Raw genomic sequence first — 17440 nt, 5'->3', positions numbered from 1 at the left:
AAATTCTTTCTACTCAATGGATAGGCAAAATGAGTCCAGTGAGTAGGCAAAATGAAATGATTTTCATTATTTTATAGTACAATCTGATATGTGTCTAAAAGTTATTTCCACTAAGCACAAATAAAGTCATTTTCCTCTGTCTTCTGCATTGTTCAGACAAAACTTAGAATAGAAGGGAAAGCATATGAAGAAGTTTTGGAAGTGTTAAACATGTTTAGCCTGGAGAAGACTCTGGGGAGGTATGATAACTGTCTTCAAGTATCCAAAAAGCAGCCATGTAGAAGTTGAGGCAGAATTGTTCAGCCTTGTTCCAGAAGGGAGGTCAAGAAGTAATGGATGTGAATCACAAGGAAGTAGAGTTTATCTGGACTTAAGGAAAATTTATCTAACAGCGAGAGATGTTCAAGGATGCAACGGACTGTCTCAGGAGATGATGGAATATTATTCACAGAAGGTTTTTAAATGGAGACTGGATGGCCATCTGTCACAGATGCTGTAATAGTGCCTTGGTTGGAAATTGGAGTAGATGTTCTCCAAGGTACAGTACCTTCCAACCCTATAGAACAGAGAGAAATTTTGGCTCTTAAATGTTGAGAATTACAATTCCGAGGCTAACTTGCAAATTCAGTGTTTAGTGTTCCACCCATATAAACCAGATCCATATGAAGTCTGCATAGATGTTGTATATATTTGCTGGCAAACTGAGTCTAATCATTAAAAAAAAAAGGTTTTCCAGACAAAACTAGCTCCTCCTGCTTCTATTTCTGCTTGTCCTGTTTTCCTTCTACCTTCTTCCACTTCCTTTATATATTTTACTTGACAGTTACCTCAACTTTTGTGAAACAAAAATAAAATACTAAGGATATTTCTGGAAACAATTCCAGTAGAATCAATCTGATCCATCTCTATGGGAGCATAATTTCTTACATTAATCTATGTTTTCATGTTTGGAAAGTCCATATATCATGTTGGCGTGTGAAAGTACAAATTCTTTGTTTCTCTCTGTTTCCTCATTCTCTGTAGACTTATTTCTTATATTTCCACGGGGGGAGTGGGTTAAAGATATCCATACCTTTTTTTTTAATTGTTGTAGTGATAACTGGGCAAGGATTTTCAGTGGAAAATTAGCTAGGAGGGACAAATTTGAAACAGTCCTTCTTCCTTTCTGATTTTTACACATATTCCCTCTCTCCCTACCCCACCCCACCCCCATTGTAGGAGAGTGTTAAAATGTCTTTTTTTTAAAAAAATAATCTTTATTTACATTTGTCATTAAAAAAGAAGACAACACACCAGATAAATTACAAACAAAACAACAAAACAAATAATATACATGCCTATAAGTAGTACCTTAATAACTTAATATTCGGTACAATATATCTATATTACATTCTGGGGGAAGCAGAACAACTTAATTTATATTTATAAATCAATTAGGTCTATCCGACCTCACTTTACTTGTATAATATAAATTCTTCAATAAATATGACTCCTAATCTAGTTTGGGATTATAGTTTTCTCTTTGATAGCCAAATATATAGTTTTTCCCAAGATAAACATGTTTGTGTTTGGTCTCTATCTTTCAGTTTTTTAGTCAATTTATCTGCTTCTGCACAATTCAAAATCTTCTTTATGATTGCTTCCTCTGATGGAGTATTTTTATCTTTCCAGAATTGAGCATATGTTAATCTCGCTGCTGTGATAATATGTAATGCAAGGTATCATGAATCTTTTTTAATATTTTCCAGTTTGGAGCCGAGCAAGCATGTCTCTGGTCGCCATTCAATCTCTTAGTTTAAGATCTCGTTGAGCCACTTTTTTATTTTTCCCCCAAATTTTACTGCTTCTGGGCATGTCCACCATTGGTGATAATAAGTGCCACGCTCAAACCCACACTTCCAGCATTCAGTAGACTGTCCAGTAAACATTTTGGCCAATCTATTAGGGGAGAGATGCCATCTATATAGCATCTTGTAAATATTTTCTTTATATGCCATAGAAACTACTAGCTTCATATTCCCCCACCAAATCTCTTGCCATTTTTCCAGATGAACTGAGTAGCCAAAATTTTTCCCCCAGGCAATCATTGTATCCTTTATTATCTCATCGCCAATCTCTAACCTCATCAACAGTGTATAGCTTTTAGAAATCATGCCTTTTTCCTGGCCCATCAAGATTTTGTCTAACTGCAAGTCAACATTTATACCTTTCCTATCTCTGTCTTTTTTATATTTTGATTGAATCTGTAGATAGGTCCACCAATCCAATTGTAGTCCCTGGGAATTCAACTCCTGTTTTGGCTTTAGCTCTCCTCGTGCATTCAGCAAGTCTTTGTACATTAATTTTTTCACAGGGTTATATAACAGGGCTGGCATATGGCACTCTGGCGGGATAACACTCCACAAAGCAAATGGTTTACCCGGCATTATATAAGGAATATCTTAATTCAAAATTGGGAGAAGATCAGTAAGAAATACTATATTAAAACACCGTGCTGGATATCACCTCTAGAAGCATTGATATATCCAAAATTATATAACCCTAAGAGTGTTAAAATGTCAATGCCTGGAGAAAGATACCTGGAATTCCATTCAGTACAGTTGATCTCTGTGTCTCAGTTATAACGTGATGCACTTGGCCTTGGCTTAGCATTTTATAATAACTTGGAAAACAGCAAATGTAATAACAGCAATTATTTGCATGTAACTGCTTATACTAAATAGTCTTCTGACATGCCTGTTTCAGAAATGACATGCTGCAAAATTGTAGCTGATACTTAATGAATTTTTCAATAGAATGAGTTCCTCTAGAAAAAAAAAATCCTTTGGAATGCTTCCCCTAAAGTGCTACTGTTTATGTAATGAGACATGCTTCCACAACATGTTTTCAAGGAGAGCTTTTTCAAATAACAAAATCTGGCTAAGGATAAGATACTTTTGGTGGCTTTATGTATAACCTTTATAATATGTGAATTGCAGCTCTGAGAAGTATAATCAAAACAAAGAGTTGATTTGCAAGGAGGTTTGATCATAACTCTCTTCTCCCAGACCTTCATTGCATCGAATCTAGTTTTCTTCAAGATAATATGATTACAAACATTTTGAAAGTAATGGAACTTAATGAGTTGGCTTTGTACCCAAGTCTGGGGCTCCAAGTGTGTGCAGAGTCCCGCTTCTTGGTTATATTAGTGATTATGTTGTATGATTTATTTTTGACTACAAACCATTTTAATTTTTCTATTTTTGTAATTGTTATTATATTTTTAATTTTGTTTGCCATCCAGAGTCACTTGTTGAGATAGGTGGCCATACAAATTGAATGTATATATGTATGGATGTATGGATGGATAGATGGATGGATGGATGGATGGATGGACCAGGTAGCTAAAGCAAAATAAGATAAATATAGTTTTATTAGCACTAGTTGGGAAAAAGCTGTCTTGGGTTCTTGCTTATTTCAAAAGAAAGCAAGGCTCTTTTCATTGAATTCAATGGGTTGATTGTATTTGAAGAGTTGATTTGTTTTTATACCAGACTGTCTTTGTATTGTCCTGTTGTGTAAATTGCCTGGAATTTATATACTGAGGTGGCATTCAGGTTTGAGTGAATAAATAAAGGGCACAAAGGAAGTACTTTGGAAGAGGTAGGAAGAGGAAGAGGTCTCTACCATAGGACTAGAGCAGGGATGTCCAACCTTGGCAACTTTAAGACCTATGTACTTCAACTCCCAGAATTCATCAGCTAGCATGTCTGGCTGGGGAATTCTAGGAATTCAAGTCCATAAATCTTAAAATTGCCAGGGTTGGACATTCCTGTTGTAGAGAATTTCAGAACATCTAGATACTCTTGGATCAATTCCCATAAAATAAAAACAATTGTTGCAACAGATGACGCATATCACACATGCATGCATGCACAAACACACACACACACATATTCAAATTCTAAACAGATCTGTATGTTTTATTTTATTTATTCTGATTATGTATCTGGGACTTATCCTAGCGAGATATATATTTAGCATGACAAAACCTTTCCCCTTTCAGCTACTCTTGAGGTGGCCCTGACTGTGAATTTTGAAAATTGAAGTCTACACATCTGGAAGATATCAACTGTTGGGAGACTGAATTATACTATATTATATTTCAGCATTGTATGTAGTATGCAAATATAATCCTAATTATACTTTAGCCAGCTACATTGCCCAAGTAATCAAGCTAGTGTTTTATTTCACATGGAACAGAGATGGTGAGAAAACACAATCATTGCAAAGAAGTTTGGTGCTACAAAAGAAGATTCTTTAGCCATAAGGATTTAAGACTTTATCAAATAACGTCAAATTCATTCAGAGCTTTGTTTTTCCTCTTCATTAACCTCTAATTACAGGAGTGATTAACACATTTATTTTCCATTTATATTCCTGGAGTTCACTGCAGATGGATGAGTTTCAGCAGAATGTTTACTTTTCCAGAAATGCAGTTTAAAATGACAAAGCACAAGGCCTTCATTTAAATTATTTGAGCTATTTGAGAAAAGTGGATTGTTGAAACAAAGTGAATACAGTCATTAATAACTGGAGCCCAGGCCACACAGCTGTAATTATCGCATTCTCTCTGGATGTTTCCCTGAAAAATTCATCTGCATTTACATATTAATCTACACAATAAAAGAGCATTTACTTATCTTTTGTTCTCATATGTAAACAGCAAGCGTTGTACATGTCTTTGCAGCTTCCCTGCTGTTAGCAAACCTACTGCTTTAAAACCTGCTAGTTTATTTCACAAGATCTGCATTTTGTATGCGGAGGAAAATTCAATTCCATGAATGGGATTGGAAAGAGTAATGGAAGAGACATTGCTTAGTATACTACATATATTGTTATGGAAAAGCTTATAGCCTACTCAAAGAAAGTAGCATTTAGCCAACTAATGTGATAAAAAGGGAATGAGGTTCTTAACCACCGAAGTAGCTCATCCTAGCATAAAACACAGGAATCTAGCCCACCGTTTGACCATTAAAATCAAATCTACGTGTACAAAGTGTTGGAAGAAATGTCCCTCTGGTTCAGTTCCAAGCCAGGAGGAAGACACTGGAAACATGGAGGCTGATTGGAAAGATGGTTTAATGATGAAGCAGAATCACCAAGCACATTGTTCTCCAGTACAGCTGAACACATGGAGTTGAGAGTGAGGGGTTTTTATACCTTCTCTTGGGCTTTGAACTTGAGCTTCCTGTTCCTGTGCAAGAACATATATTCGATTGGCTGTTGTCAGACTCTCATGGTGCCATGTACAAATCCTAGGAGTTTGTCTGAGCAAAGCTTGGTTGACATTTGGCTGATGTAATGTCCTTAGGAGATTGTGCAATGTAGTGAGCTCTGCTTCTAGTGGGTTAATCCTATTATTTCCTGGAGGGTCATGTCTTAATCCCATCACCCTGAAGCTGAAGATCTTTTGTTTTGTAGATAGGCTGGTCCAGTCCTGTTGGGGCTATTAAGAAAGACTTGGGGGCTGCTTTCTGTCTTTAAAAACATGTTTCTCCTTTAGGGAAATATAATATTCTGCCTTTTAAAATATTTCCCAAAATATTTCATTCTTCTAGGAGGAGTGGCTTCCCTGAATAGTAATCTGATTATAACCAATAACCAATCAGTCTAGAAATCTAGATAATAGATTTTCAATTGATACTTTATTCCCCCATTTTTAATAATATACAATGGACAAAATCAGGAATGGTTTATCTGGACTATATACACGGAGGTCATCTTAAGCTTTAAGCTAGTTCCATATGAAGCCCTTCAACATCTAAAATACATATTCTTTATTCTCCAGTCATGTAAACAGAAATAGAAGTCAGGGTCAGCATGGATGTGGATAGGGTGGGATTTTAACAAAAAATGAGACCGGTTTTGAGGTATTAATCTGGGAGGGTTTCTTTTTTCTTTTAACTAAGATGTGATTATTTTACATCTCAACATGGAAGGAATCTCTGCTTTATATTTCATCAGACAGAGGGAGCCCAAAGCTTACAAAAAAAGGGAATTCAGGAGCCACAAGCATTTCAGGAACCACGAATTGCCCATCATGTATATTCTGAAAAGCATGGGGTGATGGGAGATTTTTTTTTCATTGCTAGAAGAAGCGATATGATGCAGAGAGATTCAGTAAAATATAGCACTTTCTATTAAGGAAAACAAGCTACCACTTTTCAGTGGAGAGTTAGTATTGCCTAAAAATAACCCTTAAAGCTCCACCTTCTGTAGTAGAACATCAAAGGAACAGCAGAATTATTTGTTTGTTTATCTGTCTATTTATATCCCACCTTTATTATTTTTACAAATAACTCAAGGTGAAGAAAATACCCAGCATACTTTCCTCCTCCTATTTTCCCCACAACCCTTTGAGGTAGGTTGGGCTGAAAGTGAGTGGCTCAAGGTTACCCAGTCGACTTTCATGGTTAAGGTGGGCTTTCATGGTTAAGGTGGTCTCTTGCATTCTAGCCTGGTACCTTAACCACTACCTTAAACTGGCTGTCTGAAGTGAAGTATAGCAATAGCAATAGCACTTAGACTTATATACCGCTTCATAGTGCTTAAGAGCCCTCTCTAAGCAGTTTACAGAGTCAGCATATTGCCCCCAACAATCTGGGTCCTCATTTTACCCACCTTGGACAGGATGGAAGGCTTGAAGTGGTGATCTGCTGAACTGAAGCTAACAGTCAGCTGAAGTTGCCTGCAGTACTGCACTCTAACCACTGCGCCACCTTGGCTCCTTACAAATACACTTCAGTAGTACAAAATCATTTCAGCAAATTACTTTTTAGGCTTTATTAATTGCTATATGTCATATGTATATACTTTTCATCCTCCTTCTCTCATCACTATTCAATATAGGACAACACAATACTGGAGGAAGAAAATAAAGAAATAAAATAATAAGGTTTCCATTTCATTGGGGAAAGTAGTGAAGGGACCATCAAAGAACATCAGCTATGGTTAACTTATGGTCCTTGCAGGTACAGATGCATGGTGAGCAAGATAACAGCAATAAACTTTCAGTTTTGGCTAAGCTAAGGCAATCGACCCCAAAATAAGCATACCACCCACAGCTGAAATCTTAGGAATGTCAGAATGCCCTTGCAGAAATAGCGTGCATGTTCTGATTTCATTAAACATGCATTGCAAAGTCTTGAAAAACAGATGGGCTGGGATCTGGAAAACAGCATGATAAACAACCAAGATACTTCAAGTCACATGAATTTACATTAGGGAGAAAAAACAGGAATGGACTCCTACAGCAGCGGGTATGTAAAATTCCCATTTTAGTCACTTTTCTATAAGTCATAAAAAGACCACAAGGATTGCCAATCATTTTCTACGTGCAGTCAAAACTGATTTTGAACTGGGAGAATTGGAGCATATTGCATAAGCCAAACTGAACCAGGAAAGAAATCACAATTTACAAATCTTAGATGCAACTTCTGACCTCTAGTGGTTCCACGTAGTTTCCGCTTAGTATTCCTGTAACCAAAGCAATAAAAAGGGAAGTGACTATTCTGGAACAGAGGTTAAATAGCACATCAAAAGGAAATAGTAAGAAAGTGGTAATGAATCACATGTGGAGAAAGTCAGTGTGATGCTCCACCTCACCGACAACACTTGTGGTTTATAACATAGGAAATGAAACTACAAATCATATTGACAGAAAAGAAAAGTGCAGGAGACAGGATCATGGGTGCACATGGTTGGGTGAGCAGACTCAAGCCATTTCCCATTTTATGCAGCAGTTGCTGCAGTGCTGATGCAGTTTTACTAAGATGCCAGAGACTCACTGTATTAAAGAATAACACTTGATAAAGCAGCCAACTCAGACGAGATCAGAGGCTTCCCACCCACCACCAATAATAATAACAAGATTAGATAATAATAGCAACAGTGTGTTAGTGAGCTATCTCCACAGCATGCTGCTCAAAACCACCATTAAAACAACTTTCTTCTGTGTATTACTTTCCAAGACGCATTGTGCTCAAAATCGTTGCTCATAAGCAGGGTTGGGTTTCTTTGTTTTTAAAGGTCAATTTCAGATATTAATGTTACAAGAAAATTATGATTTTCTTCAAAATTTTGAAGAACATTGTCTTTTCTTCAAAACTGAATATAACTTTGGAAATGAAATGAGAAAGAAAGGACAAGCTTACACCAAGGTATTTGATTCATAATAAAAGTTTTGGTCATAAACTAACTTACTTGTTATTAAAACCTCCATCGTGTTGTTGAAATATCACCTTGTCCCAAAATTAAGAAGATGCAGCAATAGAAGCTCCAGATTTGTCTAGATTTAAAGGATAAGCTAGCTCCATATTTTTGGGATATATGTGTTAGTTTCAACAACTGATACTCATTTAAGAGCCATAGTGGCACAGTGGTTTGAATGCAGTATTGCAGGCTAACTCTGCCCACGGCTTTAAGTTCGATCCTGAAGGGGCCTCAAGGTTGACTCCACCTTCCATTGTTGTGTGTGTGTGTGTGTGTGTGTGTATATACATATACATATACATATACATATACATATACATATACATATACATATACATATGCAAATCCATGAAGTCTTCCTGGCAACATTTTTTCACAAGTGGTGGCCCTTGCCTACTGCTTAGGGTGGAGAGAGAGGCTGGCTATATGCCTCAGATGTGATCTCCTCTGGTTTCTAGCTCAGAACCTTTAACAACCATTGCACCAAACAACACTCTATTCTAAACTTCTGTAATGTGAAGGTGGCATTTCATCCTTTCATCCCAACCCATTAAAAAGTTGGCAGATGCCTAAAGATTCAGAAGCTGCCAGGATGAAGGGATGGGAACATCTTACAGTTATTTAGCATGAGCGGCTGTAGGACTTTTATTCAAAGAACACATATTTTTTCATCATAAAAGGCTATACTTTTTCCACGCTTGTTAACAGAGTTTTCAATTTGTTTGGTCCAGGAAAGGGAAACACATTTTTTAAAAGGATAAAGAAAAAAGTGGGGAAACAATAAATAGGATTATTCGTCCTTCTTTCAAAAAGATGTGCTATATGTGGAACCGTATTATAGGAAATGTTTGCTAGTCATCCTGTAATAAAATTTTGATTCCAGTAAATGAAATGAAATAATGAAATGAAACTGGGAAGTTTACTAATCTCTGCTACTGTTTATTCCATTGCAGATTTTTTAAAAACCTTCTTAGTTCTAGCTGCAATTATTATTATTAACCTTGTTTTAAAAAGGACTAACGGATTTAAACAATATGGTGATTATGTCTCTGAGTAATTATTACTGGGAAAGCACTATTATCCTTATGTTGTGAACTAAAGATAGACCATTTTGTAGACCATTTATGATCAAGGATGCTGTACCAGATGGACTTTTTTGTCTGGAAATTTTAGGAATAATAGCCTCAAAACATATGGAATATATTAAGTAGGGAAAAGCATTTGATCTGATACAGGTGGGATGTTACATTCTTGATATTTCTGGGGATTTGAGAGGCTTCAAAAATGTGTCAACTCTGAATCATGCTGTAAGAAATTACATACTCATAGCTATTGTTATGGAACATTTCTTGTGATTTTGCAACTCGGTTCTATTGTGTCAACTTTGCTGAAGTGTCTCATGTATGATTTCATCATACTGAAAAATTCCAAGTATGAACAAGAGTCTCTTTGCTCTAAAGTTCTGTGTCCTTATAAGTAATTTGGTCCAAGTAAGAAGCTTGACAAATATTATCTCCCTGATATCATACAATTCAGTATTTGTTAGGATTCCTTGCCAGCACTGTGTCTCTGGGCAGTATAGATTTATATTTATAGGAATTCCTTATTATTCTCTTACCCAGAATCATAGTAAAAGTACCCAGTCACGAATATAGCTGTTGTTCAGAATAATCTAAAGGAATCAATTATTAGTGTTTACATTTAATTACTTAGTAAGGTAACGGTAAAGATTCCCCTCACATGTATGTGCTAGTCGTTCCCGACTCTAGGGGGTGGTGCCCATCTCCATTTCAAAGTCGAAGAGCCAGCGCTTCTGAAGACGTCTCCGTGGTCATGTGGCCGGCATGACTAAATGCCAAAGGCGCACGGAACGCTGTTACCTTCCCACCAAAGGTGGTCCGTATTTTTCTACTTGCATTTTTTACGTGCTTTCAAACTGCTATGTTGGCAGAAGCTGGAAGCTGGAACAAGTAACGGGAGCTCACCCTGTTACATGGCACTAGGGATTTGAACTGCTGAACTGCCAACCTTTCGATCGACAAGCTCAGCATCTTAGCCACTGAGCTACTGTGTCCCTAATTACTTAGTACAGGGAAACAAATGATTCTGAAATAATTTTAGTGCTTTCAAGAAAGAGATCTGAAATATTTTAAATTCTTATTGTGAACAATCCTGTTGACTTCCTTGGAAGATACATACTGGGTAAATGATCTTTTTCTGTCAGATTTAAGATAAACTTATTTAAACATATTTAAATATGTTTACATATTTACTTAAAATAAAATGATTTTCCTAGCTTAGAACTTCTAAAGAACATTCTGAAAATATTTTGGATCACTGGCGTCTGACGGGAAACAATGATATAAATTCACATTGGAGGTTCTCTTAGAGCAATTGAATTTATCTGACTTGGAGTTCTACCAGAAATCTTCTCCCACCTTATATAGAAATGGATCAATTGGTAACTTCCAGAACACATAAACACTGGGTTATAAACCTTTCACACCAAGATAATATGTGTATTTCACTACATAGTCTCTATGTATCGAAGTGAAGAGAGGAACAAAACTATGTGTAGATAAACTTGAGAGAACAAATGGAAAGAGAGATAAGTCCTATGCAGATCTTAAAAATGCTAATCTTCACCAGGAACAACTGTTTCAAAAGGATCTTTGCTTTTCAAGAGGAATGTCTAATGCACGGGTGTCAAACTCGTGGTGTCATGTTGCCATCACATGACATTTTGTGATGGGCGTGGCCTGCATATGACATATCCAGCCTATGGGCCGCCAAGTTTGTCACCCCGAGTCTAATGTACTGCACATTCTGCCCATTCAAACATATTCTACTGTTCTCATCAGATGACCTTTCCTCCATCCATAGATAATTATTTGGGAGAAACCTCTTGCTATCCTATCAGTAAGGACTGCACTACAGTTCGATGTTAACCTTAAAAGGTGAGGCCTCAACCTAAAGCATCACAAATGGGCTAAGAAAATATCAACTTGCTCAAGGAAACCTTGGGGCTCCAGGTGATAGTACTTAAGATCATATAATCAGGTTGCTTTTCTTCCCAGATAGCTTGTTCTGAAGGCCTCTGGGAAGAAAGGAGAGAGATCTAAGCTGCTTGTGAAGGGAGTAGTGGTTAGAAATTGCGAAGGACACAATTAGTCTTGTGTCTCTCCAAAATCCAAGGTAAGCAACTGAGGTGTTCTTTAAAAATATAGATAATGCCAATTCATATTCCTGATATGCATTTTCCCCCTTTATTCATAAATAGCTCTACACCATAACTTGCAGAATGGAGGTCAGAACAGGTATCACAATCGAAGTCCTGTCCTTCTCTATGTTCATGTGAAATTGATGCAGGTACAAGAGGGATAGGACTTCGATATTTGAAATAATTCTAGATTATGGCTGGTTTTTTTTACCGACAATCTGCCATCTGGAATAAAATAAGACAATGTTAACAACTAGCAGTTAAAGGGACAAACTTGTATTTATTGCACAAAGTTCCCCTAAAACTGGGAACAGTTATTATAATACAAGTCCACATCTTGAGATATGTATGTACATTTCTGTATGTGTGTATGTGTATGTATGTATATAACAGAAAAACACAAAAGATAACAATTATGTACATTTTATCCAGCATATAACACATACCACCATTTACATAATTTAGAGAAGACTGAAAACAAGACAATTAAAACCCCTTTTAAAAAAAATCTGTTTTTAACTCAAACAGATTTTAAAAGGCTACATTGAAAAATCATGTTTCAGATTTCCCTTTCCCTTTGTTTTTTTTAAACAATCTTGCATTTGCAAGTTAACAGTGGAAATAAATTTGTTAGCATTTATGTGCAATATACTTAAATATTTTCAGCCTTAAAATTAAGACATTAATGGGCATTAGAAATATTGCAAAAATCAAGATTAGTCTTGTACATACATTGTTCTGAACAGCATGATATGAAGTCAATGCTACAGCACTGTTATACTTCCCTTAGAAAAAAAAATAAAATCCAGATAAATCTATGCAGTACCTTGATATTTCATGTACCATATATAAGTTATCAGTCACAAGAAAGCATGCTCTCATGCCATACTTTTGCACAGTAATTATTCCCATTATATAATTAGAATGAGTAACAAGATCATTAAAAAAAAAACAGTTCAACCAAATGCTTGGAATTGAAGGATAATGTTTAATTATCTAATAATTTTGGAGAAATTAATCAATGGTAACACTTATTACTTGAAGAAATTACCAAGGTCTCTTGTTAATCCAGTGCTTTTCAACCTTGACAGCTTGAAGATGTATGGACTTCAGCTTCCAAACTGGCTAGTGAATTCTGGGAGTTAAATTCCAGACATCTTCAAGTTGCCAAGGTTGAGAAACGCTGGCATTTACAAGCTTTTAAAATTGCCAGTGAACATATAGTTCACTGCTGCAGTGGAAAAACTTCCCACTTAGAGGTCCTACTTAGAGTTCATCTAGGAAACCGCATAAATGGATGCCTTCAAATCACCAATAGCCACCATCAAGAAAGATAACAGAATAACTACATATGCAGCTGTCACACAATGCAGGAACAGAGAGGGAACAAATAAGCAAATTCTTTGCTCCAACAAGAATTCCTGTATTTTACAACATGAAAATAGCATACCAGAATATTTTAAATCCACTTGTACTGTACAAACGCCTCTGCAGCTGAGAACAGAAGCCCTAAGAGGAACAGGAGAGCTGTAAGGCCAGGCCATACCGCTGCAATCAACAGCTTAATTTCTTAATACCGCAGGAGGAAAACTAAGATGGAATATCATTTGGGATTCTTGGAAATCAGATGACAAATTGTTAAAGGCCAATCTATATGTGGCAAGAGCAGACTATATCCTAGCTTTACATGTGAATCACACAGGACCACTTTTAGATATGCAGATGATTGCTGGTCTTTTACCATTTTGAGTAATTATGACCTTCACTTCAGAATAATGGAGGAAAGAAAATTGACTGGAGATAACAAAAGCTTACGGTATAAACTGTCCTATCCTTTTGCAAAAAATGTAGTTGCAGAATATCTGCCATGAAGCTGCAGTGTGGAAACCCCTGTGGGACTTAACATTTGAGTTAAAATTTTGGCTTTCAGTACTGCAGACTTTTATCATTACGTCCAACACATTCATCACTTTTTTCAACATGGAAATCCTTGAAACCTGCAGTTTCTTTACTAAACATGTTCAAGGTGATTGTCTGCAAGATATATGGGGGTGAGGGGTGGGAGACAGATTTATGTTCAGACTGGAATGCAAATTATCTCTCAGTTGGGAAGAACCATAGAAAATATTATAAATCAGGTGTCCTTGACTATTGAAAAACCCTTTTTCCTGTCATAGTTGCAGCTTCTGTTTTCGGGCAGACTTTTAGATCCTATTGTTAAAAAAATTAAATTTTAGCACAATTATAATGTAGCCACCTGATGAGAACCACTTAAAAATCTAATCATACGTTTATTTTTGCCCCAATTTCCTTCTATTAAGATATGAGAAACAATTGAGCCCATGTTGTTTGCTGGGGTTACGTTAATGACCAGCCCAAGCTTAATTAATTTTAACTACAATAGGCAAATCTATGTCTACTTAATTGTAACATTTAATGCAGCCATTAGTGACATCTGTATTAAAATCAACCTGAGCTCTCAGGGTTCACATTATGCTTAGTGGGGAGACAGCCTGATTTGCAAAGCTTCTTATCTTTCCATTTGTTCTGAAGAAAAACAATGGCCCGACAAGTTAAATGCTAAACTCACTCACTTTCGTCTACCACTGCAAAGGCCCAGCAGACTGAATGCTAATTTATGATTACACTGTTAGGTAATGTGCAGGTGTAGGGATGGATTTTTATACCAGAAAAAAATCTTGCTAGAATTTTTAAATGTTTGGAAAGCTTAGACATGTGTAACAGGTCACATTTATCTGTGTGCTCTGATGGAAATTGAATATTGTTTTATATGGATTTTTATTCACTTCTCAAGTATGTTACTAAAACTGTTCCTTGACTGTCAAGGAACAAGTATTTATAATGTGGAAGAATAGTCTGCACATATTATTGTGACTTAATTATTTTATCATATACTTTATTCAAATAAAAACTGAATTGTTATTCATTTTAAATAGTTTTTTCTGTAATATTAGCCCCAATCTTACCGATTGCGGCAAGTATTTGAAAATAAGTGAAAATGACAGGGAAAAATAAGTGAAAATGAAAAATCTTCCTGTGTAAGGTAGTGATTTTGTTCAGTTAAAAAAAAAACACACACCAAATGCTGGAGAACCAATCAAGTAGTAAGAAGTGGAGAAGTAGGGATCCTTTAACAAGTGATAAGATTTTACTACATAAAATAGTTTTAGGCTCTGTCCAATTATTTTTTAAAATTTTAATAGACTGCACAGGCTACTGTGCAATAAAATAAATGATTATTTGCAAATCTGCCCTATACCTTCTCCAGTTGAAACTGTTTTAAAGTTCCCAGATGATGGGCTTTCCTCCTATTATTACTGATGTCACAGACCTAATACAGTCATAGTATACAGCAATAGTGTTATCAAAGTAGCTCCAGAAGAACTGTTTTTATTACTGACAAGGGCAATGTAATATGCTTTCCAGCAAAGGCAAGGAAGAAAGACTCTAACAATCTTCAAAAATAGACCAAAAGAAAAAAAAACCTCAACAACTGAAAGGCTTCATGTGTATATGAATTAGGAAAAAATGTGTTTTGAGTTCAACTGAATTAAAATATCACAAAATAAAACAATTCGCTATGTTGTTGATGCTTGACTAGATACAGGGAAAAGTATTAAATGCTTTTAATGCCATTTCCAGTTCTTATTTAACTCGAGGTAGTAAAAATGATTCAAAATAATATCATCATCCCTAAATTAAAAACTACCACATCTTTTGGAACTACAACTCCCAAAAATCCATGTTGGCTGAGAATTCTTAGAATTCTAGCTGCAAAACATCTAGAGGGCTCTTCAGATTGATTTCAAAATATATGTTTATAACTTACAGGTCCCAAACCAGAATTCTTTATTGCTTAATCATGACCAAAACGATAGCATAGGATGAAAGGGGATGGCATAGTTTGCCTTTCCATTTTTATATCCCCACTCCATATTTCAAGGTCTTCTCCCAAAGACTGTAAGTGGGCACAGAGTGGTTGCCAGAGGATACAATTGGACAGAACTTGTAAATCCCATTAAACTCCCTGGGACTTACTTCAAAGCAAACATGCATATGATTAGATTGTAAACCAGTTCTTAATAAACAGGTTAGAAAAGTGATCTCATCAGAATAGCCTAATAATGAATATAATGCAAACAAATTGAGTTTGAAAGCTTAAAATTTGTCAGGATAATTAAAGAATTTTACCCCCAGCGTTTTAACTCTATTATAGAAATTGTATAATTTCTAAGGTATAAATTCTCAGTAATTCATTCTCTTCTGAATTTTTTGAAAAATACACTGAAATTAATGGAACATCAAGATGTAATAAAGCTCTTACAACATCCTCTTTTTTTAAAAAAATAGGTTTAACAGCACCTAGTTTTTCTTTATAGCCTCCCAAATGAAGCTTGATCAAAAGGGGAAGAAATTCTTGTTAAAAAAACTAACAAAATATTACAGAACATTTGTTCAGCTTTTTCCTTTTTTATAAAAAAACAAATATTTGTTTTCTGTAATCTTTAAACAGTAGTATCAACATCAGAACATAACAAGCATAATGTCAATTTCGCACCCAAATGGGGGGGATATGAATATATATATATTCATATTTATTCATTCATTCTCAATCAATATCAAGCATTCATACGAATATTACACCCAGGTCTCCTCCTATGGAAAGAATTGCACACTACCTTCGCAACTCCTACATGCCATTAACAAATTAATTTCTGCACTTCTGACACAGTTGAATTGGTTACAATCCTACCTGCTTTTATCAAATAAACATTTTGTTGTACTGCTAATGCAGTTGAATTGGTTACAAAAAGACCTTTGTCATTATGCATTGTAAATATACTATTAATTGGCTTCAAACATTAGCTGTTTCCAATCCCTTGTACAAGCACCAACAGCACTTTGGAGGCCACAAAGGAGTTCTTCATTCTGGTGATCCTGTAATTCAACAGTCTGCAGTTACAATTGTTTTGGCAATCCTTGTCCAAACCATGTATAGTACTCCAAGCTCTAGTGTCTTCTTTAGTAATCTGAATCTCTGTTCCATTGGTTGGTTGGTTGATTTTTAAATGAATAGGCAAGGAAAAGAAGGGGAACATGTTTGTACATTTATGTGTTCACTTGCAGAGGCACATTATCAAGCTGGCAGGTTGTTCAAGTCACTTGCCTGCAAGGAAGAATGAGTCTGGAAAATGGAAGTTCATGTCTGTTTCCTTGTCTTCCGTTTTATAAAAATAGAATTATTGTCTTTGCCCTTTTGGGGTTTTAGAGAAGAATCTGGGCAACATAAGGAGAGTGGGTGCTTGCTACAGCTGCCAATAAAGGGAGGTCACTGGATTCAATCCTACAAGACAAAGAAATATTATCAACAATCACACTGACTTGAAAAATTCTGAGGCTCATTATAGTTTTCTCCTGTAAAAGTACTTCTAGTTAGTTTATTAAAACATAAACAGCTTGTTTATATGAACTGTCAATGTACTTTAAATGTATTACAGTAACCTCTGGATGTTTCTGTAATTAAAGAATGCAAACACTTATTTCATAAATGCATATGACAGGATTGATGGTCACAAGAAGCAATTCCCCCAAGACCAATCTGACAACAGATCTGCTTGGCTAAAGACTTAATTGTTTCAGCTGTCTTGGGAATCAAAAGTGGACGGATGCAATTCTGAACATTTTCAAGCACACAATTTTTGATCACTGGGTTTAAATTTGGAATGCTTTCTTAAAATTAGATGTGAATAAATAGGAACCCAAGAAAAAGGAAAGAATAAACTAAGAAAACATATCCTTTGTATTGGCCTGATTTTATATGCTGCCTACAAATATAGCTTTAAGGACTGGTTTTATAGTAGATTCGTATACTGCGTAAGAACAACATATTGAGATATATCGTACATGCAAACTTTTGTTCTTCCAGAAATTACCCTGTAATTTACC

The 17440-nt window shown here is 35.7% G+C and overlaps 1 protein-coding gene across 7 annotated transcripts in view; it reads right to left on the bottom strand.

Moving 5' to 3' along the window:
* Nucleotides 1–11733: 11733 nt before the first annotated feature.
* FNIP1 (folliculin interacting protein 1) overlaps nt 11734–17440 on the bottom strand; it is a 101073-nt gene continuing 95366 nt past the window's right edge. For all 7 annotated transcript variants that reach the window (XM_034404300.2, XM_034404315.2, XM_034404322.2 and 4 more), the window contains one exon: nt 11734–16838. In XM_034404300.2, coding sequence (XP_034260191.2) covers nt 16760–16838 — 79 coding nt within the window. In that variant the 3' untranslated portion in view covers nt 11734–16759. The remainder of the gene's footprint in view (nt 16839–17440) is intronic.

The sequence above is a fragment of the Pantherophis guttatus genome, chromosome 2 (assembly GCF_059756535.1).
Source record: "Pantherophis guttatus breed Tessera chromosome 2, ASM5975653v1, whole genome shotgun sequence".
Lineage (NCBI taxonomy): Eukaryota > Metazoa > Chordata > Lepidosauria > Squamata > Colubridae > Pantherophis > Pantherophis guttatus.
This window is presented reverse-complemented; position numbering and strand designations above follow the sequence as displayed.